This window comes from Doryrhamphus excisus, chromosome 9, assembly GCF_030265055.1.
Source record: "Doryrhamphus excisus isolate RoL2022-K1 chromosome 9, RoL_Dexc_1.0, whole genome shotgun sequence".
Taxonomy (NCBI): Eukaryota; Metazoa; Chordata; class Actinopteri; order Syngnathiformes; family Syngnathidae; genus Doryrhamphus; species Doryrhamphus excisus.
In genome coordinates, this window is record NC_080474.1 from 18,169,050 (window position 1) to 18,197,048 (window position 27,999).

General features: G+C 41.7%; 1 protein-coding gene across 1 annotated transcript; it reads left to right on the top strand.

Annotated features, from left to right (window-relative positions):
* Positions 1–1,201: 1,201 nt before the first annotated feature.
* On the top strand, positions 1,202–27,986 carry LOC131135941 (activin receptor type-1-like). Its single transcript, XM_058082366.1, has 12 exons — positions 1,202–1,528; positions 14,913–14,986; positions 15,429–15,686; positions 16,250–16,522; positions 16,742–17,005; positions 19,226–19,431; positions 21,553–21,652; positions 22,534–22,680; positions 22,984–23,259; positions 23,717–23,914; positions 25,588–25,718; positions 27,142–27,986. The coding sequence occupies exons 2-12, from the start codon at positions 14,920–14,922 to the stop codon at positions 27,274–27,276; spliced, it is 2,055 nt and encodes a 684-aa protein (XP_057938349.1). The 5' UTR covers positions 1,202–1,528; positions 14,913–14,919; the 3' UTR covers positions 27,277–27,986.
* Positions 27,987–27,999: the final 13 nt, after the last annotated feature.

Genomic DNA, 27,999 nt, shown 5'->3' on the forward strand with positions numbered 1-27,999 from the left:
GCTACTTATTAGCAAAGAGGAAAGTCAATAATACATTTGCTCCTTTTGTGACCAGCCAGCTGTGTAATTATGCAATGTTTCCTCTTACAGTATGTTACCATGTGCTTTATAATGATGAAAATAATCAAGGAAGTGGTTCATCCTGGGACTACGTGCACATTTATTTCACATCACTGTGGTCATCATTTGTTTGTGTACACTTTTGTCGGACTTTGGCTTTGTTCATAACCGTATGAGGACAGGTCCCGATGTGTGTAGCAGAAGAACAACACGACCAGCTGTGAGCCAATGCAAACCTGCGGGGTGAACGTCCATCTTCCATCTTAAGGGCATATTGATCTACATGCAACAGCAGTAGTATTGCACTTCAACACGTCGACAGGGCTGTGATTTAATATTGGAAGCGTTGATGGGGAGTTTATATTATATTTTTATGTTTTATTTTTGATACTTTGATACTTCCAGGTCCTGTAGCAGCAAAATAGCCCCAGACCGTGACACTACCACCACCATATTTTACCGCTGTTCACCACTGTTCCATGTTTTTGCCATTTGTGTCTATCTGAAACATTTAAGCATTACAAACGTGCAAAAAAATAAAAATAATCGAGGAGGCAAACACTAAATTAAATTATACAAAAGCAATGCACTAATGTTAAAAAATGAACAGGAAATAAACATTGGACCAAAATGTTTTTAACCTCATCTGCTAATACAGTCAACAGGTATTAAAATGTCAAATTAATAGTAATAATATGATTAAACAATGAAAGAGAATGGAGGCACCAAAACCTTTAAGCTGTGTAAGAAATATCTGCATGTCAAAAACAACATTAAACGTTTCAACCTGAAAAGCATTTACCGAATATGATTCAGTACAACAGCGCCCTCTAGCGAGCACACACCCTCACATCATTCTGAATTTGCTGCTGGACGTTTTCCTTGCAGTCCAGCGGGCCAAGTATGGTATTAATTTAACAATAATAAAAACTTAATTATATAATAAATTAAGGATTAATGCTGACAATCATATATTTTTAGAGGAAAATATATTCCATTTAATGACACGATACAGTAATTAATTTATATACTTGTATTTCTTTATTTCCTGTGTTGTTTTATTTTGAAAGTGCTAACCGGAAACCCCATACCGACGCCACTGCGCATTGTGGGTAACTGAGTTGCTAGCAACTTCCTGCTTTAGTCAGTCCCGCTTAGTATCTTTTCCCCCCACCGTCGTTGCGCCGCCTTCTCAGTTGAGAAGTCCAGACGGCGCTGCTAAATAGAGGTGATCTAAAAACAAAAATGTCCATAGTTTGTCGCTTTCGAAACAGAGAGGCGAGGTGAAAGTGTGACTCTTTACGAAGCAACGCTTGGAAAAAAAATGTTAGCGCCATGTAGCCGCAGCGTCTCGGACTGACTTTGGAGAACAAGACGTGCTATTGTGGGTGAAACCTCAAGGAGATGGAAGAGTCCTTCAGGAAGAAGACCTCCTTCTGAAGCACTTTGAATTAATAACTCCAAATAGGTGAGTGTCGACTGGAATATAAGTTTTAATTTAACAACATTATTGCGTGTGTTGGAAGTTTTTGGGGAGGGCTCTGTGAGGAGCTTTTAAGAATGTTCCCTTCTTGGGTTTTCTTCGCTTAAAATGTTGACCTGTTAAAACATGATTCTCTTCATACGTGATTCAGCATGTTATTATTTTTGCTTTCTGGCAGATATATTAGTGTAATTGTTGACTCCCTTGGGCGGAACAACTTGCAGAAAAGCATGTTTTTTTTTCCATCGCTATAATTTCATAGTCCAGCTTTAAACCATGACAACAAGTTGCGACTTGCAAGTGTATTGTCATGCAAACACTTCACTGGGAGGGTCGCTCTGCGTGATTTTGTGTGTGTGTGTGTGTCTGTGTGTCATCATCCCACGCTGGGCACTTTTTTAACATCACAATCGCAGTCCTGCAGTGATGGAGGAGGAGGAGGGGGAGGAAGAAGAAGAAGAAGCAGCTCATGATTTTAGTGAGGTGGATGGGGGTACATTTTGCAGCCTTTATGCAAAAAACTGCACAATATCATGAGTGTTTGTTTTTTTGCAGCACAGTCCAATAAAAGCATATACAGGCCATAAGATTAAGATTGCACTGGTGATGATCAAAGGCATGCAACTTAATGAATGGAGGTGTTAATTCTAGCTGTAACAAGTCAGGGAGATAATTGTGCTGATTAAAAGACGTGTGAACTGCAATGTCTCACACACCAAAGTGCTCGAATCAACAGCTAGATCCTTGCTGCTAACCCCTTCCCTGCCCTCCACAGGCGCACTTATTAATCAAGTTTGTCTGGGGATTACTTGATTGTATTCATACTTGATTACACATCTGATGCATGGCTTTTAAGCCTTTGACAGCCCGACATTCATTCTTATAGCTTCACTATATCGACAAACCTCTTAATCAATTATTTAAACAGTAAATTTGGGTGTGTCTTGAATTCTCCAGTGCATTGATTGGTACCTTGGCTTGGTTTGATGCTTTTTTCCATTGGCAACTCCCCGGTACTACACACACACACGCCTATTTAAGTGGGTCCGCTTCAGGGGGACAATTTTGACAACAGGAGACACAAAAACAGGCGGGCATGCAGCATAAGCGTAATAATCCGAAATAATCCACACAGTCAGTTCCTGGATGGTTGTCAGCGTTGAGTGTAATGCAGTCATTTTCAATTATTTCCTGTCATGCCACCCTCTTGTTTTGAAATACTATTGAGAACCTGCAGTATAGTGATCCTCACAACTTTGCTGTTCAAATCATAGTTTTTGAAGAATGTATTACTGTATTTTCTGGACTATAAGTTGCACTTTTTTTCATAGGTTGGCTTACAGCAGGGGTCTCAAACACGCGTCCCGCGGGCCAAATGTGGCCCGCAGGGCACTAGTTTGAGGCCCTCCGCCTTGATATGAAAGTTTAATGTTAGTGCGGCCCGCGCAAGTTTGATATGGATGCTGTATGGTATCATGTACCCAGAAAAAATTATTACGTTTGATTAATGTTCATGTTAAAGGTTAAATAACTGTTAATAGTTATCCTCCCTATCCGTGTGGAAGTGGTAAGTTTTTGGCTTTTTAAGTTTAAAGGAAATAACTTGAAGGCTATCGTTTAGGTCGCTAGCTCTCTAGTTTGCGAGTTAGCATGTGTCTCAAGACCCTGCAGTTGCGCAATATGTTGTAAATAAAAAGAGTATAAATGTGACTATAGTCGTGTTTTGTCATGTCTACAGGGCTCTAATAATGCTTTGTTCATTTTAATCTGAAAAAAATAATTTGTCTACCCACCAACTATATGTGGTTTCTTAAGTTTTTATTATTTGCCGTTTTATTATTATTATATTTATTTATTACTGATTGATTGATTTTCTTTATTCTTGATTTGTTTATTTATTTTTCATCTTGTTCTGTGTAGAAAAATAAAACCGACATCAGATTTGTTTCCCGATCATGAAAAACAATATTTTAAAAATGTTATATACATCACATATGTGTTCATTCCACTACAGGAGATATGTCATGTTACACATCTCAGTATCAGCTGATATCTATATCGGAAATTGAGAGTTGGACAATATCAGAATATATTGAACACCCTTAATAAAAATGGCTACGTGAATTAAAATGCAAATATTAGGCACTCAGAAGATACATTCAAAGACACTGTGGTGATACATGGTATTCTACACTGGTCAGAAATATTACAATAATGTTGAGGTGAGACAATCAAAAACCAGATTGCAAATTTTTTATCAAAGGTTTGATTAATCTCACAATAATTTTTAATTAAAATGCAGAATAAAACTTATGGCAAGATAAAATTTGTGTTAATTTAGTGTTAATTTATTTGCAATTAAACAGTCGTGTATTTTTTCAGATGGTAAAAATAATGTATGAATTTGATTGCACTTTCTTAGTTGTGTTTTTACGAGTGATAATCGCTACACAGCGTCTTGTTCCATACATCCACTCTTCTCTTTCCCCCAGGCATAAACATATTGTCGAGTGTAACTTATTACAATATTGCAGCATATGGTATTGTCTTTATGACGGAAAATCCGATAGCCCTACCTCAGAAAGACAGTAGGTGTGATTGGATGTCCCGGAATCTCATGGAAATTGACATAATGTGAATTGTATTGAATCATAATTTTCATTGTGAGGAGAAGGAACGTTTGAGGGAACTGCTCAATTTTAGTGTACACACTAACCGGTCCCTTCCTGAACTAAACAAACATGTCGAAGTCGGTGGAAAAAAACTCGGAAACTTATCTCCTACCCATCAGCAAGCGTCAGTGGAAGCTTAGTGGGTTAGCTTAGTTTAGCAGAGCATGCTAGTGCGGCTGTGTCTTGCAACTGTTTCAGTGTTGTGTTTTACCACTTCTTAATAAAGCCATTGGAAATGCAGCAATGTGTGCAGTACACAACCCAAATTCTCAATTTTAGCAAAGCATTTATGATAATTCAATGCTTCCAGCTTTGCAGGAACAGTTTAGGGAGGGCCATTTTCTGTTCCAGCATGACTTTGTCCCTCTAGAACATGGTGTGGAAGAATTTGGCTGAGAGCCCTGACCTCAACCACATCAAACCGCTTTGGGATGAACTAGCGCACCCTGTCGTAGCTCCTCACAGATGGACAAATATTTCTGCAGGCACACCCAAAAAAAAATAAAATCATCCCAAAAGAATGAAAGTTGTTTGAACTACCAAGGGGTGGGACCGTTTTTCCATTTTCACTTCATGTAGGTGTTATAACACTCACAGGGTACACAATGTTTCATGGTGTGTATTTAATATTCATATATAACAAATGTGACAGTATTGCTTTTAATTCAAATGCAGATACATTTCATATGCAAACATGTACTTTGTCAGAAATGTGTGATGATAAAACACAGATGTCCAAGTACAAATGACATCATATTCTTCTGCAGTGGGCCGTGGCCTTCGACTCAACCTCCGCCGTTGCAGTTTGGTAATTAAATCAGCATTTTGTATTCCTGCAACCCTTTTAAGAAGGTCCTTGCCACCATCATGCCTCCACATGTTCATACTGTAGGAGCCTGTGATGGCATTTGAGGGGTCTTTTGGTGGTTGATGATGTGAACTAAACTAACCCATATCTCTCCTGGTCTGTGTGCTTGGTGTGTTCAGTGGCTTGCATCATCGAGGCTGCCTGATGGTAGCCTGATAACAGGTTGTCTGACAAACCGGCTGGGCTGGGGTAGGGTAGAGACTCGTCTGACAATAGAGGACAATAGAAGATGTTTTTTTATTGCATATCTCATTTGGACAGCTCTATAATCATATTGATTTTCTTCCCCCGTGTGTTATGCATACATTTACCTGCATTGGTGCTCTAATGTTGCACATTGAATCTGTGTGTCATAATTATTTATTTACTATTTTACTTGGATGAATCTTCTGAGGTGTCTGGAATCAATTGCTTGTATCAAAGTCCCAATAATAATAGATTTCAGATGCAAGCTGATATAATCACATATTGCTTTTGTTCTGATACGGCTCAATTTCAATATCAGATCGCGACATCCTTAAAAATTATTGAATTCACACAGCAATGACTACACAAATGTGCATATTTTGCCCATGCCACACAAGCTGAATAATTAAAAAAAAATGCATATCCACATAAAAACAATGTCATGCACATTTGATCCAATCATAAGCCTGAAAAGGCAACCACAGCTGACTTGGTGGTGCATTATAATGCCCCTGTTTGTCAATATTGTGAATTATAGATGTATAATCATGTGTACGTTATCTTTAAAATCAATGCGCACTTCCTTGGAAAGCATGAAACATCAAGATTTAAAAAAAAAAAAATTGACGCACGTAACCCGCTGCACAAAATGAAGCCAAACAAACAAGACAATGTTGCCCATTTGCATATAATACTAACATAAATGTCTAATGTAAACACCAAATTGGAATTGTTTAATAATGTAATAAAAAATATATTTTTTTAAATGACAGCTTTACAGTTTCAATGTGAGTGCTTCTTTTGTGGCAAATATGTACTATTATGTTGTTCAGTCAAAGCAGTCATGAAATGAAAACAGTTTTGTCGTCTTTGTCCTTTCTCGAGCAAAGTTTTTGGAAATATATGAAATAGTCACATGACTTTACAAAGTAATAGCATCATGTACTGGTCTGGCATGTATATTACGGCATCGCCAACAGGTTATTGCAGCTCTATTTGAGGTTGTCGTCTTGTAAACATACCCTTACTTTGGCTGTCTCCAGCAACGGTCTTCCACAGCGTGTAATAACAAAAATAGCAGAATGCAAATGTGCCTTGTTTGGAGTGTGGGCGGAGTTTGGTTTCAAACCAATGATGAATGATGTTTTGTGTGTTGAGTAACTTGACTGTCAGAAGTAGCCTTCAGTTTTGGGTAGGAACAATATGCTAGTGAAGGGGAAGTGGTTGGCTCCAGAAACCCTGAGAGTGATGGGGGTTGGGGTTGTGTGTGTGTGTGCGTGCACATATGTGTGTGTGTGTGTGCGTGGGCAGAATCAGGTTACACAGTCTGTCATTAACAAGAGAACCGCAGTTATGTGACTAAGATAGACTTCAAGTCTGAGCGAGAGTCTGGGTCCCATCACTCTTCCATGTCACTAGAGGAAGTAGGAGGAGTGTGGGTTGGTGGTCTGTGTGTGTGTGTGCGATCGTGCATGTGTGTGTGTGTAGGATAAGAAGGTGGAGTAGGTCAATACAACAGCCTTTATTTCAGTCCCACATGTGTCTGGCTGCAGCCGATGTGTACATGAGTGCACATGTGTTGCCAGTGTGTTTGTATAGAATATATGCTGACATGCCAGAAAGTTTGCCAAGCAATGGACCTGGCATCAGAAGGACCCATCAGGCTCCACAGGAACACAGCATGTGGGTTGAATTTGTCTCAGTTCTATACTTGAGTCCAGCTTTTTTAGAAAAGAGGCCTTCTGTCTGCAGTGTTATTTTTAGTCAAAAAAAAAATCCCCAAGCTTTTTTTTTTAATACATAATTTCAGCCCAAACACATTGCAACAAGATGAGCTGTCTGAGACTTACAGTGCTGCAGTCTCAACAGTGAAAATATGAACCAGGGGGAAGAGATAAAAACACTCTTTTCCGCCTGATTCTGGTCTCTTTTCCCAATCTGTCCCTCTACCCTTCTGGTGGCTGTGCACAGACATATTGATCGCATTTTCTGTGTTTTTTAAATGCGGATGAAGAGCAGTGGAGACAGGGGTAAGGATGAGAGGCTACTGTCTGCACAGATGCACTCAAACATAGATCTGCAGTGCCTTTGGCTCCTCTCCTCTGCGCTAGAAATACTCTGCAATACACATCGGAAGGATGTTTCACTTGCTTCACTGCTCTTGTCTTATTGCTTAGCTTCATGGGGGGAAATGTTTTGTCTGTCTTTGTTCTGGTAGTTGCTCCTTTATTTTTTATTTTTGCACACCCAAGAATTTAATCAATTTGCCAACTGTTAATGTTCTGTTAAGTTAAAAGTGAATCAATGAGTCAATTTTGCCTAGTATTTTCCGAAATGTAACTTTGCTAACTTCAGGTAAGATTAAATTTCTGTGCTGTGATGTAAGTGCTGTCCTTGTATATTCACTCTGACACACATTAAGAAAAACGACAGATAAAGTGGTTCTATCGTTGTGCATTTGCTCAACAATCGGTCACAAGATGCTTGCGGCTGGAGCGCGCCTCCACAATCCCGGTGTGTGTGCACCACTTTGGAAGCCTGCAGCCAGCCTCTACCTGATTGTGCCATGAAAACACAGCATGGACACAGTCATGTTGAATTTTTTGCGGGTTATTTATTTTCCAAACTACTTGACCAAAACAGACATTACATCTTCTTGGAAGGCAGGTTCTAACATTAATAAAAGAATAGAGAACAGACGGAATAGGTGTAAGATATGCTAACACAATGGTTATTCAGCTACACAAAAAATAAACATGAACAGAAAAGGTGTCCAGTGTTTATGTAACATAAATATTTTTTGCATTTATAAGTCGCTCTGGAGTATAAGTCGCAGGAACAGCCAACCTATGAACAAAAGTGTGACTTATAGTCCGGAAAATACGGTATGTGTGGAGAACATAAACCTTCTCACAATAACAACATTTTATTCACATTGTCAATTTCTGCACAATTCTGCCCTTATTGTTTTTATTGGCAAATTCTGCAATGCAGACAACATAAAAATTTCAGAGCCCTAAATATGCATTGCAACATCTGATTCCAATACACACTGTGAAATGTTAATATTCCATTAACCCACATACAAGCTTTCACGTCCTTTACACTGTCAGACAGTAGGCTTTCAGTCAACACTAGTGTGTCTGCGCTGGGGCCACTATATGGGCTCCCAAGATCTACAGTCGGTACGTTTACATGCACTACAACGGTTGGATTTCCTAAAAAATAAAATTCTCTGTGAACTCCCCCTGTTTCCATGCATTATTTAATAAAAAATTGATTGTTAACCAAATGCTGGGTGTCTTTGAAAGACTGGGGGTAACTAACATGCCACATCAGTGACAAGCCGTAGTACCTCTGAAGGTACTATGATCTTCTGGGCTTTCAACTTTGAAAGTCGTGGGAAGTCTGTGCAATAAAAGCCGGCCAGTGGTTTAAAGGATGCTGAGACCATGCGTTCCCTCTGCAGAGCATAGTACTGTTGACACATGTATTGCTTTGTTGCTGTTTGCTGAGTGATTATCATCACGGTGGTGAAGAGTTTGAGAGCGGGTCAGAAGTCCTCTGATTTCTACAAGTCTTCAGACTGAGCCAAGAATCAAGGCTAATTATTGCTTCAACTCTCAGTTCTCTCTGCTCTGTTTGCCCTATTTGCCTGTTTGACAAGAAGACATTTTGCCAAAAGGTTGCATTGGGACACAAATCAAGGTTTCCTTTTGAGAAGAGCATCGCTCCAGGCCAAGGAGCTCTGTGAGCTGCTCTTTTGGAGTGTTTGTGCATTCCTGCGTTGGCAAAGACTGTGGAGGGCCATAAAGAGTGTGTTTGAATTGGTGGTTTTAATGTTTTGATGGCTGTGTGAAAAGTCTAATCGCTATGGCGACCATTGCATAGACCACTCGTTAACGGCGTCTTAATCACTGTGCTGTATAAACTTTTGGATCTATGACCCAAACGACTTAATGCGTCACAGTAAGCTGTACTGCATATGCACCAAAAACATCCATGTGTTGAAGCCCTTGGGGCATTACTTAGGTTTATGTGTGCACAAGTCCATGATTTTGGGTCACAGTCTAAATGCTGTTGCTTGTGCCAATGTAAACTGGACACGAGCAGGATGGAAAAGTCATGATTTCATTCCTCGCATTGAAAATCGAGGCAGCTGCTAAGATACTGAAAAGGCCCCGCGACCTTAGAGGCCTCTGCAGATTTCCACAAACTCATCTCGGGGGGGCCACAGAAGGAGCTGTTTTATCCCTTGTTTGTCGAGGCCCTCGGCCAGGGAGGTGAGTTTCCAAAGGTTAATGAGCTTTTCTATCTAGTCAGCACAGCTATACTTTCACCAACACAATTCCAGTTGAGAACACGTGTCAAGAGAGGGTCAACCTTACTATTAACATTGGTGGTAGTAATATTAAAGTACTATTGTGTAATATTGTGTAATTGAGGCAGTTCACTCATAAATTAGATACAGTAGAACCTCTAAAGTCAAAGTGCCTTGAAGTTAGATTTTTTGGGTTAGATTTTTCTTTAGCTTTTTGTGGATCCACAACTGAATGAATTCCAGTGAAGGGAAAATTCTGTTGATGATCACATTTTTTTTTGTCCTACAAATTATTGCCGGTATTTTTCATTTATGAAATGATATTATACGGAGGGAAGGTGTTCAGAGCATGTCTGACCGGTAGAAGGCCTCGGGGATTCGCAGGGAGGAGCTGGACAAATTGGCTCGGGAGAGGGAAGTCTGGGGCTTCCCTGCTTAGGTTGCTGACCCCGCGACCTGACCTCGGTAGAAACGGTAGAAGATGGATAGATGGATGAATGGATTGATAATATATGGCATAATGATGCAAGTACACCTTATCAAAAGCAATACAATGTAATTTAATAATAAATAGTCCACACTTTGCGTCAAAGCAGATGTTAGTCACTGCAAACATTTCTACAAAATCCTCAATGAATTATAATGCCCATGCTTGTGGTTAAGGAAGATGTAGTCACCAATGCAATTCCAATTGTAATGTAAGATATTTTATATGACACACATTTCCGCCAACTTTCTCTGGTGTTTCACGTCACCATATTAAAACGTTTAGTTCGGGAGGGGGTTAGAGTTTGCGATGACATTCCTACAAGACGATTGGTCCGCCAGGGAAATATTTCCCCACACAAACGGTCCTTCTTGTCAAGATGTTTTGCAGAGAGAGATGAGGAAAGCAATATTTCAAGGCTAGCAAACTCAACCAGTCTAGAGTGTACCCCGCCTCTTGCCCAAAAACAGCTGGGATAGGCTCCAGCGTACACGCGACCCTAGTGAGGATAAGCGGCATTAAAATGGACTAAGTTAAACAGTGGTCTAATGCTTTTCAGGTGCTCTTGCATAATTAAAATGGCCACTCAATTTTGCCACATTTATTTTCATAGCTTATTTTAACCCAAACCAACTGAATGTGCTGGTTTTAATGCATTTCTTTCTAGTGTGCTCACATTAACTGAACCTGAATGGGCGGCTCATATTGTCGCGGGGGGCTTGTTGGTTGTGTTGGTGACACCTAAAATATGACATTGAGGGATGAAATATATAAACCGATTATTAGATTAATCAAATAGAGGAAGGAGAAGGAGTCAAGTGTGGTGTGTGTGTCAAGTATGCACATTTGAAAGCAGACTTTATTTCCTTTTTTTATTATTTTCACAACTGTCCTATTGATGGGCTTTCACTGACATTGTCCTAATCAAGGTTAAGGTAAGACCGATGCCGCATTATGACTGAGAAACTGTTTTTGCAGTGTTGAGATGCAGTGACCTCACAGCACGGCCAAGGTCTCATTTTGTGTATGGCGGCCGTGAGCCAAAAACAAGCAACACAACAGTATCCACTTCCACTAGAGATGAGCGGTGACCCAGATGGCACTGCCCCGAAGGACTGTCTTAAATAGGTTGGCCTGACATTCTCTTATAATATTGATAATTTGTCATGATCTACTTGAAGTGAGCTTTATCTTCAATATAAAGCAGCGCTGCTGCAAAGCAGAGGGATTTAACCCTTACGTCTGCATGGCGTCCAGCAAGAAGTCAACCATCTGTGCTTCCCCCCGATGACATGCTGACATTACGGCTGCGGGTCTGCAAACAGCAGGGCTCCGCATTGCTTCAGTCTCTGACTGCCTCTTGACTCGCCTCCCTGCAGTTTGCTGCAGTTTCCTCACTGGCCGGTCTATTTGTGCCATGGTAACTGTGCCAGGCTGCCAGCTCAGACGCAGATTGCGCCTCCCGTCTCCCTCTTTTGCCAGCATGATGACTCAGCAGCTCCTGCAGGGCGTCCGATCCGCCGCCCCCTCCCGTCCCTCAACCCCCTCCCTGCAACACCATTGCTTGTCATACATTATACTGTTTGTCATTCCGACCATCTTCCTGACCTGAATACATAACAGCAAAATAACAAGAAATTCACCCCTAAAAGATGAAAACTGTGGCTTGTGACGTTTCATCTAAATTCATTTCTGACTTTGTTAAATCATCATAGCAGCCTGAATGTCTCCTTTTCGGTACTTTTCCTTTTTTTTTTTACTGACATGTTTAAGTATCTCTATCAAACCACTTACAGCTCGTAGAAGCAGTGGTTATCTTGACATCCTTTGAAGTGGGATCGCAGAAAAACGGCTATGGCAATGAAATAAGTGGTTCTTGATTTTGGATTAACCCTCAGAAAGAATCAACCTGAACATACTTACACGTGTTTTTTTGTGTAGTATATCTTTGGGTGTTTGATAGAGGACCTGGATGTTTGGACTGTACAGTACCGTATCTATTGTATGTCAACACAACAGACATCTTGGAATACCTTTAATCTACCATATTTTTATCCACTTTCACCTTCTGTTGTTATGATCATTTTCAATGACTCTGGAAGTTTGGTTTGTCCCGTAAGCATGGAAAACCATTTTCAGTTCCCATTCTGACGTTTTCAGGTATGCAGCCACACGAGGATAAAGCAGCAGAGGAGATGTAAGACAAGATGCCAAGTGAGACAGATAGTGAGGGGAAATGAGAGCACACCCATGGCATCATGTCACGTCTGTGAACACACTCGTTACGGAGCTCCTCTCGAGAAGTCAATACACCAGGATAGATGGCTATGAGACACACACACACACACACACACACACACCAGTTGTCTAATCCTAATTCTTCTCTGCCAGAAACGTCCTGAATCTCCTGGGGAGATTTAAAATATCAACTTGCTAACTTGATGAAATAAGTATCCAGATAGCCATGCCCCATGTGTGTAGTGTCTATTTTTGCTGCTCATTCAAAATTCATTCTTATCCTCCTGCTGGAGCCTATCCCAGCTGGTCGCCAGCCAATCACAGGTCACATATAGACAAACAACCATTCACACTCACATTCATACCTATGGACAATTTGGAGTCACCAATTAACCTAGCATGTTTTTTTGGAATGTGGGAGGAAACCGGAGTTCCCGGAGAAAACTCACGCATGCACGGGGAGAACATGCAAACCTCACACAGAGAGATGGCCGAGGGTGGAATTGAACTCTGGTCTTCTCCGCGGTGCATCCAGTGCTCTTTCAAAATGAGCGGAATAAATAGAAATATTCATTCATTCATTCATTCATTTTCTACCGCTTTTTCCTCACGAGGGTCGCGGGGGTGCTGGAGCCTATCCCAGCTGTCTTCGGGCGAGAGACGGGGTACACGCCGGACTGGTCGCCAGCCAATCACAGGGCACATATAGACAAACAACCATTCACACTCACATTCATACCTATGGACAATTTGGAGTCGCCGATTAACCTAGCATGTTTTTGGAATGTGGGAGGAAACCGGAGTACCCGGAGAAAACCCACGCATGCACAGGGAGAACATGCAAACTCCGCACAGAGAGATGGCCGAGGGTGGAATTGAACTCTGGTCTTCTCCACGGTGCAGCCAGTGCTCATTCAAAATGAGCGGAATAAATAGAAATATATACAAGGTAAATATTATGTGCTCAAATAATCTGTACACACTCCTGGATCACTGGTTTTCTAAAGTTTATGCAGGAAAATTCAATGCCCCATTAAGTTTATTCAGTTGTAAATGTAAACAAAAATACATCAAATCAGTATCGTGCACTAATTGGGGTCTTTAAGAGATGTCTGCCACGCGCTACTTAGCTCACTCACTGATGGAGGTGAGTGATACGTAGATCTGTCAGTTGTGAGTGAGTCACATTGTTGTGCTCTGTCTATATGTGTTATAACTCCATATAAAGCAGCTGAAGTAGACATGAGGCTTGATTTGAATATGGAGAGGAAAAAATTGTGAGCAAATGTCGTCAACCCCTGATTCAATGCCGTAGATTAATTTTAAGCAGTAATAAAGAATGCTGTGTTGATGTAGTTCAACTTCAACCTGTCAGACAGCAAAGTAGTTTAGACTGACTCGTCAGCTTCAATAAACAGGGATTCTTTTCTAATCGATTTTTAGAATGCCTCGTGAATTTATATTTTTCCCTAGGTGACCAACATAAGCCAATCGCTGCATCGTTTCGTGAAGTTATGAAAAACAGAAAATATTTCCAAATTTGCAAAGCTGGGTTCTATTTGTTTAATCACCGCATGTTGAGACACCTGCTTGTCCCCGTGTCTCCCTTCTGCCGCAGGAAGGTGTCCCTCTTCCCCACGGGCATTGACACCAGACACCTCTTTTGTCCCCCACATGACAGTAGCCCACACTGACCCCATTCGCCACCCCTCGTCTGACCTACTGTCCCCCGGTTGCCCCTTGGCTATACCTCCTTTTTGCACCTCCTGCCCATTGTGTGCCCCCTCTTCTCCCGGTCCAACTGGGGAGCAGACCGATTATCCGTGTTTTGTGTTCTGATTAAAGGAACAGCATGCGGTCTATGCGAGCGGCCCACACAGACGCAGCTGGTAAGCCAATGCTAACATTATGTGCTTAATCATTTGTCTGGAAGACGGGCACGGAGGCTTGGAGCGGGTGGAGTTAAAGGTGTCTGGCAGTACAAACATTCTTCCCAGCTAACAGTCCTGATGCTTAGTGTGGCATAACCCCGGCTTGCTGCAGGCTATGATGTTTGTACAAAAATCCATATCATCTTTATATATAAAAAAGGCTAGTGAGTAGGAGTGGAAAGGGGAAGACAAACAAGTGTTAGCCGTATGTGGACGTTACTACAGCCGCATTAAATATTGAAGGATTAGACAGTCTGCAGCCCTCCAAAGAGGACACTATTTGGGAACCCACGCTAATGCTCCCCACTCCGCCTCTTTCTTCTCTCACGTCTGTCTGCTCCTCTCCCCTCAGTGGCAAACAGCCTGTCCCTCCAACACACATCAACACACACTCGTGCACGGACCCAGGCAGCCAATAGGAGAGCACCAGTCTCCCCATTGCTTGCCACTCATGCCTTGTTGCCAGGACAACGGGAAGGCACGAGTCCCACTTTACTTGAGCATTTTTTAAACTTGGTTTTGACTCCCTTTGCTGAAAACAAGAAAAGGTGCCCCTCTGCAAAATGGTCACAAACTAGTCGTGGAACGCTCTCATACGCACTCATGTATCTGTAGTATATTTTGAGCATCCATTAATTGTTTTCTTTGTATTTCCTCCCCATCCAGGTTCACAATGACAGCTGGCCAGATGTTTCTTTTGACTTTGATTGCTTTGGTCCCCGCCTGCGCTAGCTTGCAAGGTAAGGGATTCCCCTCCAGTCTTCCAGCCCAAACACACAGCTACACAGCTTTTCACATGAGATTTAAGACAGACTGTCTGTAAAGGGACGAAGGGAGGGGTTCTTCTATCAGGATTAAAAGGCATTATCTACTTTAATGTAGAGGTCTGGCTAACTATAGATACTGGGTTTTTGAGTAAACACACACAGTCTCGGGCTCTGTGTCTGTCTCTGCGTCCCTCCAGCATCTTACATGCACAGACTGATCATTCAACCACGTCTCTTTCTCTCCACACCCTTCTCAGTCTGTCTAATCTGCTGTCGCGCTGTTATTTTCGACAACTGCGGTAGTCTGCACATTCAGAATGCAGTGAAAATTGTGTTTAAAAAAAAAAAAAAAAAAAGACAGATGCATATTTAAAAGTCCCTGATAAACAATGTAAAATGTCTGTTTTCCATATAGATGAAAGCAACGTGGGAAGCACTGAATGCATATGTGACGACGGGTCATCATGCAGCAATGGCAACCGGTGTTTTGGCCTGCAGTGCTTCACATCCCTCTCCTTACTAAACGGGACTTTGGTGCATCAGAAGGGATGCATTGTTGGTAATCAAGAAGGGTCGCCGAAGTGTGGGATCCTACCGACTCCGGAGCGTATAGTGGAGTGCTGCTTTGGAGATTTGTGCAACATGAACGTGTCTCTGGAGCCAAACGTTAAAGGTGAGCTATAGTGGAAAAACTCTTCCACAACTGTGTTGCCTGTGTTATTTTTCTGACAAATACAAATATGGTCGCACTCTTACCACACTCATAAGCGTTTACATAGAATAAAGATGAACTTTCGTGCAGAAATTTAGGGCACTGACAAGCACGTCGGTATAATTTGACACCATCAAAACACCATCAAGGAAGATGTCTTTGCAGGGGCACTAAGCAACTAACTGTCCATAAGTCATTGAGCATTTGGCTAATGATTATACAACTATTACTTACCACATTACATGGCATGTCTTCTTAATCATGGGGACACCACAAATGTCATTTACAGTCATGTGAGACAATTACAACGCCATAGTATCCTATTTTTTCTCTGCTCAGTATGTATAATAGCCTTGAAAGTAATCTAACGGCTGTAATTTGTTGTTTGGTTGTAAATACAGAACTGGTAACTGTGGTCTGCAAAGAGCTTTTTCTCTCTTGTCATTGCTAATTGAATGGCAGTTACTATACTCGGTTAGTAATGATATTGCTAAAATGGTTCTCCCCTTATGCTTCTTCATCAGATGTAGCAATGTCCGCCGGCAGACCAGTCCTCAGAGAGCAGGAGTGCATTTGTGAAGGCCCTGCTTGTGAACCCGGTCAGCGCTGCGCCGGCCAGCATTGCTTTTCCTCTCTGAAGGTGATCGATGGCGCGGCTGTCCAACAGAAGGGCTGCCTGAGGGACGACGACGTGGGCCGAGCCACCTGCGCCACGCCGCCCTCACCGTCCCACGTTGTCAAGTGCTGCCAGGGCCATCTGTGTAACATGAACGTCACTGTGCAAGCTCCGGAGAAAGGTGCCTTTGTACACTGCAGATACAATACAGTACAATACAGTAGCTGTGTCAAACAGCACTGCATCATGCCGACACCTTGTGTTATGTAAAAAAAATAAAAACTGTAACTGTCAATCACAATTTTAACAATCTCCCTTTTAGAGTTCACGATGTGCCCAACATGATCATTATGATGCACAAGTAATAATAATAAAACATTTTATTATATATTTTTTATAGAGGAAGTGAAGCCCCTTGTCAAAGAGAAGCACGAATGCGTATGTGAGGGCAGCTCGTGTGCCACGGGGAATCGCTGCTTGGGAAGCCAGTGTTTCTCATCTCTGACAGTCAACGGTGGCTCCCTGATGTACCAGAAAGGTTGCTTTAATGTCTACGAGCAGCGCACGATGACCTGCAAGACCCCGCCTTCGAGAGACCAGATTGTGGAATGCTGCTTCGGGCACCTTTGCAACCTGAACAGCACAGTGCAGCTTCCTGTCAAAGGTGAGATACTATACTTCTCATCATGCCTGCGCTGTCCTTCTTGTACTCTTTTTCTCTTTGTCTCAGCGGCATTGAAGTACTGATCACGTTTCCACCAGGCTATAGAGTCATGTTCTTTCTTACCTCTGTTTTCCCGATGGAGAAGAATGGTAGATTCTTTGTCAACAGTTAACCATTTATAGCGTCACCCTTGGTGCCACAACAAAGAGTATGAAAAGGTGTCGTGGATCAGATATGTTACTGTATGCTACGGTAGCAAACAGCCTGTTTTGTTGAGATGCTGGTAGACCGCCAATTCGTTTGAATCAAGTGCAAAAAGAAGTTAACCACTGTTAATATTAAGCCATCTTAACTTTTCTTGCCAAGATTTTAGTGTAGATGTGCCGCACGGCGGTCGAGTGGTTAGCACCCAGACCTCACAGCTAGGAGACCAGGGTTCAATTCCACCCTCGGCCATCTCTGTGTGGAGTTTGCATGTTCTCCCTGTGCATGCGTGGGTTTTCTCCGGGTACTCCGTTTTCCTCCCACATTCCAAAAACATGCTAGGTTAATTGGCCACTCCAAATTGTCCATAGGTATGAATGTGAGTGTGAATGGTTGTTTGTCTATATGTGCCCTGTGATTGGCTGGCGACCAGTCCAGGATGTACCTAAGCGGCAGAAAATGAATGAATGAATTTGGATGTTTTTTATGTTCGAAATAAACTAAAAAATTAAAAAAAAATACTTTTTATACTGTAAATTACATATTTTCCACATTTCACAAAATTTTATAGGACAATAAGACAATAAGTCACATTTTAACATTATAAATGAAATAATTGTTCCATAAGTGCTAACGCTCCATGTAATGAGTGACAGCAGCTGATCTGTGGAAATCCTTTTCAGTGAACGGAATTCTACCATCAAGATTTATGGATTAATTCCTCTTCAGCCCTAAAATACCAGAGATCTATATTCCGAGTCACAAGGTCACAAGTTTGCCCGAAGACAGCTGGGATAGGCTCCAGCACCCCCGCGACCCTCGTGAGGAAATGAATGAATGAATGTGCCACACGGTTATTTCACTTCCATTCCATTTTATTCTCCTGCGTTTATCCCGATTTGATTGCACCAAACAATAGTCTCAGAAAAGTAACTTCCAACAATGTCAAATTAAAAGCACAGAATTTGGTACAAGATTAGTGTTTGTTTTTCAGGGAGAAGGTGATTACTTAATAACTTGACACCTAACCAAATACGAGCGCTAGCATTGTGGCGTGCACTCTTAAATTTTGTGCTTGCACTCCTCCAAAAAATTTTTGTGCTCAAAGTCCAAAAAGTTAGCCTCGAGCCCTGAATGTGTGTGAGTCAAGGTGGCATAAATTCCTCATGCCACATCTCTCTGTGGGGCCTCACCCCTGTCACCCTTTGGAAAAGAAATGCGGCAGACTGTGAGCAACAAGAAGGGGGGGGGGGGGGGGGTCTTGAATATTACTTAGTCACGGTCGACTCCTCTCAGACGCTGTCAGAGCTGTCTGACGTTAGCTTAAACGGTTGAAGCCACCTGGGAGAGTGGGCGAGCCAGACGACTAAATGCAGGGCAGTTGTGTCCTGCTGTTTTCCTCCTCTGCTGCTTTCATATTGTAATATTTAATTAGTCTTTGAATCATTTGGAGACAGTGATTGATGTCATCTAGTTTGCATTTTTGAGGGTCGGTAGTGTGCGTGTTTTGTAGAAAGAGTTGATTATGTAAGTTAGGAGAAGGGAATCTTTGTCTGGTGATAAAGGCGGAGTTGAGTGGCCTTTCCCCTTGGAATGTTGGGAAGTGTGAATGGTGGTCAGTTATCCTGGCTTGTGGAGATAAGTTGTGTGAGTAGCTGTGTTGTGTGTACTGCAAGCACCCCCAAACTCTTGAGTGGTTTTCCCCCCAGAGAGAGTGCTGCAGACCGGTCTATATAATGGACCTTTCACATGTGTGGTGGCACATAGATGGAGCACAAAAAACATACAGTATTAGGGCTGCAGCCATTGATTATTTTAGTTATCGAGTAATGTATTGACATTGCTATATGCATATCTGTAAGGTTCTAATAATGGTAATAGTCATAAAAACATTTTCTATGCTCTTATATTGTGTTTTTTTTAGCCTTAGTCTTTGTTTACGGGCTCATTATGTGATAGCATATTTTACGTATTTTAAGTTCCGCTGACTTGACTGTTACTTTTCCCCCCTTGCAGCCGACGAGCTCTCTAGCTACAGCGTGACCATGCTGGCTGTTGTCATCGTGGCGCCCATACTTGTCCTCGTAATCCTCTCGGCTATCGCCATCCTGGTGTTCAGACGCATCCACAACAACCAGATGGAAAGACTAACGTCTCGGGATGCTGAATACGGAACCATCGACGGCCTTATAGCGTCCAACGTTGGGGAGAGCACATTGGCGGTGAGTGTCAGAGGCTGCTAATACCTTCTTGTGTAGCTCCTTTTTGTCATTTGTCATCTTAAAGGCGTCTTTGGGCTCTTTATCATGTTGGAATACTGCCTTGCTTTCACAAGAGGAAGAGATCATGCTCTGTTTCAGAATGTCCCCTAATTGAAACCGCAGCTCCCCAGTGCAGGCAGAACTCATGCAGCCTTAGACAACGAGGATTCTTGACTTGATGATATGAACTATATCTGGTCAATGGCAGGGCACATATAGACAAACAAGTTTTCACACTCACAACTATGGAGTCACCAATTAATGTAATGGGCATGTTTTGGAATGTGAGAGGAAGTCGTAGTAGTCGGAGAAAAAACCCACGCGGGCCAATACGGACCAAACGTGTGAACTCTGCACAGAGATCAGAGAATGAATGAATGGTTTATTTGGTCTAAAAAAACATTGGCAATAATACTTTAAAGCTTCAAAACGCATTTATTAACACAATTATTACATAATGAGGTGGAAATGTATTACACATTGCAATAACTCATAACTGTGAGAGGCATATTTAAGGTATTTTAAATTCAGTTTTACACACTTGTTTTACACACTTTTACAGGCATGCGGTTTACAGTATTTACTTACAAAATGTGTAACAGCGGCCTCTGCTGGATTCATAGCTGCAGATAGCGCCACCAAACCACTTTCTTTTTAAATCACTGTACTAGTTTCATTTTTATATAGTATTTTTTATATATAGTATTGTCCCCTAGAGAAGTCATAAAAAGTGTTTGTTTTTTCTTCTTTTTGGGAGACACATTTATGCATTTTAAAGACAGCTGGGATAGGCTCCAGCACCACCCGGCACCCTCTTGAGGATAAGCGGTAGAAAATGGATGGATGGAAGAACACCATGAACAGATGAATCCCCACGTATTCTCTAATATTTATACTACAAAGAACATAGATTATGATACAGTTAGAGGATGCCCAGTGGGATACAGTGTATGTCCTCGCTTTGCCAGCCGTTGTGAACTTTTACACCGTGCAGTTTGTTTTGAGGTTTCACTTAAACTGATCCAGAGTTTAGGTGGAGTCGCGCATTCACTGGCCCACCTAGTCTGTAATCTTGCCGAGCAGTGGCCAGCTCCTTAACAAAATAGACTGCGGCATCCATTTTGTGTGCGTACTTTGTATATTTCTCTTTCTGAAGTTTATACTACACAAACCCACATGATCCTACTGATATTTAATACAGTACACGTTGACCAATCGGAGCATTCATGTCTATAAACAGCGTGACGCAGTGACGCCGTTGATTTTGGCTCAGGTTTACAGCTATTTTACTTCAAAACATTTGGCCATGAGATGTTCCAATCTGGAGTCACAAAATGTTTATGTAAGCATCATAAAACTGTGTTTGGCGGTGCTAAACAAAAGCTTTACTGGCTGTGAAACATGTGGGATTTAATACATTTGTTTAATTTCAAAAGTATGTCTGATATCCACCAAGATGAGGCTTTTAGATACGTACGCCTTACCTCTAATAAATACCTGCTAGTTGAGTAAATCAAACACTCTCTGGCCCTGTATGAGAAATATAGTGTATCATATCTATAGGTTAGGTGTGTACCCATATTTACTCAAAATTTGCCAGCTCCATGACTTCTATGCATGCTGAGTCACGTTTTTGTAAACGAGAATTGCCATCTCCTGATTGCATCCTATTTCACGCATAACAAACAATTATTATTTATAGGCTATAAAATTCTCCCTCTGACAATTCATGTTGTCTCTCAGACACCTCATACATAATAAATCTGTTTATATGAGGCGTCACCCTTCCATGTTGTGTTCTTCCTCCCCTTCCCACTTGGCTGCTTTTGGATTTCCTGCCGTCGTTAACTCAGCACTGCCCTCGAGTGTCGGCTTTCGGTACTACATGTCTTGTCGCTAAATTCCAAAATAAAGGTTTAAAAGTAAAATTAAATGTTGTGCCTGATTTGGAGTCTAACCCTTGGATTAGATGGAATTTAAAGCACCCAATACACTTATACAATAGATTTATTGCACATTTATAAAATCCTTCAAGCCCACTTCCAATGTTATCACTTGAATAAAAATGTTTGTTTTTCCTAGGATTTGCTGGATCATTCTTGCACCTCAGGAAGTGGTTCCGGACTCCCGTTTCTAGTTCAGAGGACTGTTGCTCGACAAATCACTCTCAACGAGTGTGTGGGTGAGTGTCCACTTGAAGCTCTCTATTGTTATTGACATTAGCCCCTTGTAAGAACATGCAGCCGGCTCATTCTTTTTAATGAGACCTTTGTGTCAGTACAGTTGGGGGGGGAACACACACCCGAGAAAAGTACAGAAGAATCTCACAAGCGTTGAAAAATCAATAAAGAATACGCGTTTTTTTGCTTACGGCACTGCAGCACACACTAATTGCTGTTTACTTTGTCCCAAAGTTGAAATCTCAACTCGGTATCTGCTAAAACTTTGAAACGCCCTCTGCTTTTAATAATATTTTCATTCATAACTTATTATATGATACATTTATAAACACAGCCATCAAATGAAGGGCAGTGGTGTAAATTGTTGGTGTGAAAAATAAAAATATAATTTGGTTGGAAAACAGGCCCCAAATCATCTACATCAGTTGAAGAAATATGGTGGATTATTTTGCATCTCTACTCAATAAAAAAAGCACAGACATGTGGTGTAACTGTGTTAGTTAGTAAAGAACTACATCGTAGTGTATTAATAACGTGACTAGACCGAGTCACCAATGTGTGGGAGTATTTGTTTGGGAACTCGAGCCCACTGAATGATACAAAGGCAAATGGACTAGTTTGTGTGTGATTCTCATTTGAGTTTGAATGAATGTGCCTTACAAAAAAATCAAGTAGTGTTGTGTGTGGCTGTCAAATTAAAGCATTAATTGTGATCAGTTAATTACATTTTATAATTAACCATGTCAACATGTACCCAATAGGGGTGTTTTGTCACATTTTCACCCTTTTATTATGTGTAGAATTACAGTCTCCATAATGGATGTTCATTCTAACGGGTCTATCAGTTCTCTTTTACTTACATTGATGCCCCCTCCATGCTTAGGTAAGGGCCGCTACGGTGAAGTGTGGAGAGGCCAGTGGCAAGGAGAGAGTGTCGCTGTCAAGATCTTCTCCTCCAGAGATGAGAAGTCCTGGTTCAGAGAAACTGAGATCTACAACACGGTGCTGCTGAGGCACGAAAACATCCTGGGTAGGTAGAACATAATGCCGATGCCTACGAACGGGCAGCTTAAACTTCTCAACATCATACCAAAAAAAACTTTAACTAAATTAGGAAAGCAGGAAGTGAACAAATGTAACTGATTGTTACTGATTGTAAAAGTACCAGATGGAGGTATAGGATTTAATAAGCTTTGCTTCTTCCTACTCCTTTTGGACATGTGGAACTGTGAACTGATTATGTGATGCATTCAATTGTAATCTGATGCATGTTCAACTGGAATGAAAACCATAATTTGCACTAATTGTGTCTGCCTCTCACCTCCTCCCTCAGGCTTCATCGCCTCCGACATGACCTCCAGGAACTCCAGCACGCAGCTATGGCTGATCACCCACTACCACGAGATGGGCTCCCTGTACGACTACCTTCAGCTCAGCACCTTGGATGCGTACAGCTGCCTCCGCATGGCGCTTTCCATCGCCAGCGGCCTGGCTCATCTTCACGTGGAGATCTTCGGCACTCAGGGCAAGCCGGCCATTGCCCACCGGGACCTCAAGAGCAAAAATATACTAGTTAAAAAGAACGGACAATGTTGCATTGCTGACCTCGGTAAGAATACGAACATGTCTGACATGGGGGTTTTTACCACTCGGGAGCTGATGGCTTAATAATTGGATTTTATTTATTCCGTGTAGCGAAGAAGATAAATCTAATATCGGTCCTCTCGTCTACCTGCTTAGCCTTATTTGTTTCTAATCCGGGAGAAACAACCACTGGCGAATGTTCCTCCTGTGCCTTGGCTGTAAACACATTGGGAGTGCACTTTATCTAACACCAATGTTCCAATTGCTCAATAGAAGAGAACTTAATTTAGGTGCTAGCTCGGACTTCATGACAGGCCTGACATGGTTACGGTTTAATGCATTAAAGCCTACAGCGGATGACGCCATCATCATGGCGGCAGTTGTCTATTTTCAGGGCAAGGTGTTCCCGTGTAGGCGTACATCCTGTTTACAACAACAGCTTGAAATGCTGTTTTTTGTGTGTGTGTGTGTCTTCTCACCAGGTCTGGCCGTCATGCATTTTCAAGACACCAACGAGCTGGACGTAGGGAACAACCCCAAAGTAGGCACCAAACGCTACATGGCCCCTGAGGTGCTCGACGACTCCATCCAGATGGACTGCTTCGAGTCCTACAAGAGGGTGGACATTTGGGCCCTGGGCCTCGTTTTGTGGGAGATCGCCAGGAGGACTGTCAGCAATGGTCTGTAATCTGGTTCTTCAGTTTTGGGCCATTGGTTATCTTTTTCTATTGATTGGTAGGGGATGGTTTATTTGTTTCAGACATGTGTAATGCAACTTGCATTAAGAAATACCACGTGGTTGTTTAAATACACAATTCGGAGTGTCTGGAAAGAAAAGATACATTTCAAGTATAACCTTTACTTTGTCACAATGTTTTTGCTTTTGTGACTCCTCAAATACAACTAAAACAACTATACCACAACATAAACAATACCAAAAAATACATAATTATTTGCAAATATAACACCATGAACTATTTACAGTTTTCCTATTTGGAACTAAACTGCGTGTGTGCGTGTATTAAAATGTCCCTACAATACATAACCTTCATACTCTTCCACATCAAGTGTGCTTTTACATGTAAAAGATACATGCCGAGCTCTTATCAAGTACACTTCTTCATTTTGCCTCTTGCACAAAAAAACCCTAAAAACTTAAATACATCCTTGGTATTGAATGAGTTAATATGGTGGAATTTGCCATAATCTGTTATTATGGAGTGGCTGCACGGTGTACGAGTGGTTAGCGCACATGCTTCACAGCTAGGAGACTCGAGTTCAATCCCACCCTCGGTTATCTCTGTGTGGAGTTTGCATGTTCTCCCCGTGCATGTGTGGGTTTTCTCCGGGTATAAACATGCTAGGTTAATTGGCGACTCCAAATTATCCATAGGCATGAATGTGAGTGTGAATGGTTGTTTGTCTATATGTGCCCTGTGATTGGCTGGCCACCAGTCCAGGGTGTACCCCGCCTCTCGCCCGAAGACAGCTGGGATAGGTTCCAGCACCCCCGCGACCCTTGTGAGGATAAGTGGTAGAAAATGAAAGAATGAATGAGTTCTCCTCCTATTTTGTGTGGAAGTGGTAACTTTTTGGCTTTCTATTTTGTCTTTCCCCACCCTCGGCCATCTCTGTATGGAGTTTGCATGTTCTCCCCGTGCATGTGTGGGTTTTCTCCGGGTACTCCGGTTTTCTCCCACATTCCAAAAACATGCTAGGTTAATTGGCGACTCCAAATTGTCCATAGGTATGAATGTGAGTGTGAATGGTTGTTTGTCTATACGTGACCTGTGATTGGCTGGCCTGCTTCTCGCCCAAAGACAGCTGGGATAGGCTCCAGCACCCGCCGCGACTCTTGTGAGGATAAGTGGTAGAAAATGAATGAATGAATGTTATTGTGGAGTTATTATTGTCTGTCAATTGTTGTTGACTGAGTTAACTTGATGTTGATTTTGTTGTTTTCTTGGCAATATCAGAATTGCAGCCCATATATCGTATAAGACTTTTCAGTTGATTCATAGCCCGACCCTGATGCTCCCGACGGAGCACATGATGCACCCATCACTGCAGGACAACGTCAAATAAACTCATTAGACCATATAACCATCTTTACTACTATCTTTATCTTTAAAACATCTCTACCACGATCTTAGTCCTGGTGGATGTGCTTTGTGGAGAACTCTTAAACCTTCCCGCTTAATGGTTTTATGACAGTAAATCAATAACCAAGCTCGGAGCAACAATTGAAGTATGAAATCAGGCACAACGACCTTACATTTTTACTGCATGTTTTTATTTAGTATTTTTCCGTTGGTGTACACGTGAGTTAGTCATGTGCTCTCTCTCTCTGTAGGCATCGTGGAGGACTACAAGCCGCCCTTTCACGACGCCGTCCCAAGCGATCCCAGTTTTGAGGATATGAAGAAGGTGGTTTGTGTGGACCAGCAGAGACCTAACATACCCAACAGATGGTTCTCAGACACAGTGAGTTGTCCTCAAAAAGGCTTTTTAAGGATTCTGAAAACACTCTGCTGTAATGTGCTGTTTAACCATTCCATCTTTTTTTGAATTTTTATTAGTTTTTAAGCTGGTTTCTTTTTGATGTTTTGCTGTTTTTACTTGTATTTGGTTGGAATCTTGCAGCTTTTTAGACTTTTATTGCTGTTGTGCAGGCGGACAGCTAATCCTCCTCCAGCCATGGAAGTCACCGTATTCAACACGACAACGTTTTGACAACAATAGGCTAAAAAAAAAAAATGTTTTTACAGGCACGACATGTTAAATACTCACAGCCCCTCATTGTCACGCTCGCTTTGTCACCATGTTCCTTGCCAAGAACCTTGAAGTGTGATAGTGGAATACTCCAAAATAATATTGTTTCAAGATTATTCATTCATTCATTCATTTTCTATCGCTTATCCTTACGAGGGTAAGCCTATCCCAGCTGTTTTAGGGCGACACACACTGGACTGGTGGCCAGCCAATCACAGGGCACATATAGACAAACAACCATTCACACTCACATTCATACCTATGGACAATTTGGAGTCGCCAATTAACCTAGCATGTTTTTGGAATGTGGGAGGAAACCGGAGTACCCGGTGAAAACCCACGCATGCACGGGGAGAACATGCAAACTCCACACAGAGATGGCCGAGGGTGGAATCGAACTTGAGTCTCCTAGCTGTGAGGCCTGCGTGAGAACCACTATTCTAGATTATTCTAAAGTTAAAGTTAAAAGTTTAAACTTTTGTCATTTCCAACATTAACTTGTGTTACAATGCACAGAAAAAGGAAATAAATATGTGTACATGTTATGAATATAATATCATATCAAATATATATCATAATATCATTGGAGTGGCCAATTAACCTAGCATGTTTTTAATATGTCGGAGGAAACTGGAGTACCCGGAGAAAAGCCACGCATGCACTGGGAGAACATGCAAACTCCACACAGAGATGGCCGAGGGTGGAATCGAACTCGGGTCTCCAAGCTGTGGGGCCTGCGTGAGAACCACTACTCTAGATTATTCTAAAGTTAAAGTTAAAAGTTTAAACTTTTGTCATTTCCAACATTAACTTGCGTTACAATGCGACAGAAAAAGGAAAGAAATATGTGTCCATGTTATGAATATAATATCATATCAAATATATATCATAATATCATTGGAGTGGCCAATTAACCTAGCATGTTTTTGGAATGTGGGAGGAAACCGGAGTACCCGGAGAAAACCCACGCATGAAAACTCCACAAAGAGATGGTCGAGGGTGGAATTGAACTTGGATCTCCTAGCTGTGAGGCCTGCTCGCTAACCATTCAACCACCATGCAGCTTATTTCAGCCTATTATAGTGATCCAAATGAGTATTCCTCCACATTTAACGCATACATTTTTATTTTTCAGACTTTAATCTCCATGGCAAAACTGATGAAGGAGTGCTGGTACCAGAACCCGTCTGCCAGATTAACGGCGCTGCGCATCAAAAAGACTCTGACAAAGATCAACAGCTCCGTGGACAAAATGAAAACAGACATTTGAGCGTGCCTGGTGCAGGTAGTAGTAGTAGCACCATTTGGAATACTTCTTGGACTAAAAAGCCTTTGAGAGGGTGGAGTGTACTCTGTCTGCTTGCGTGCCCTTATAGCGGCACAGGCCTATATATTTATTTTAAAGACTTGGCGGGACACATTTTGGCATCCAAAGATGGCTTACCGGGGCTCTTCTGAAACGGCCACAGGTCTTGGAAATAGGACGTTAAAAATATTACAATCCCAATCTAGGAGCTGGCTGTTACCTGACATTTTTGTTTTTTCTGCTCTTCTGAACAAGTTAGTAGAAATATGACCTTCTTGCTTTTAGTCGCTGCAGCTTTTTTTTTTCTTAGCTGGACTCATTCAGCAGAGACGAATGTTGTGCGGCCGCCATCTTAGCATATCACTGTGCTGAATGATGTACTTGCTCTATACGTTTTGTTCCTTTTTTTTTTAGCTTCAGTGACAAACGTTAAAAAAAAAAGAACAAATGATGAACACGTCTTCTGTAAGTGACGCCGAGGTGGGCCCTCAATATCACCCCTCCCCCCACCACCTGTGGAGGCCTGTACTGTAAGTTTGCCTGTAAAGCCTTTATACTGTCTTAACGTGTGCATTGTCAAGTTAATGAAGTCAAACTTCAACTTTTTTTTTTTTATTTCATTAACATTTTATATCAACTGGTGGTTTCTATTAATTAAATAGAAAGCAATTATATTACCTGTCTCAT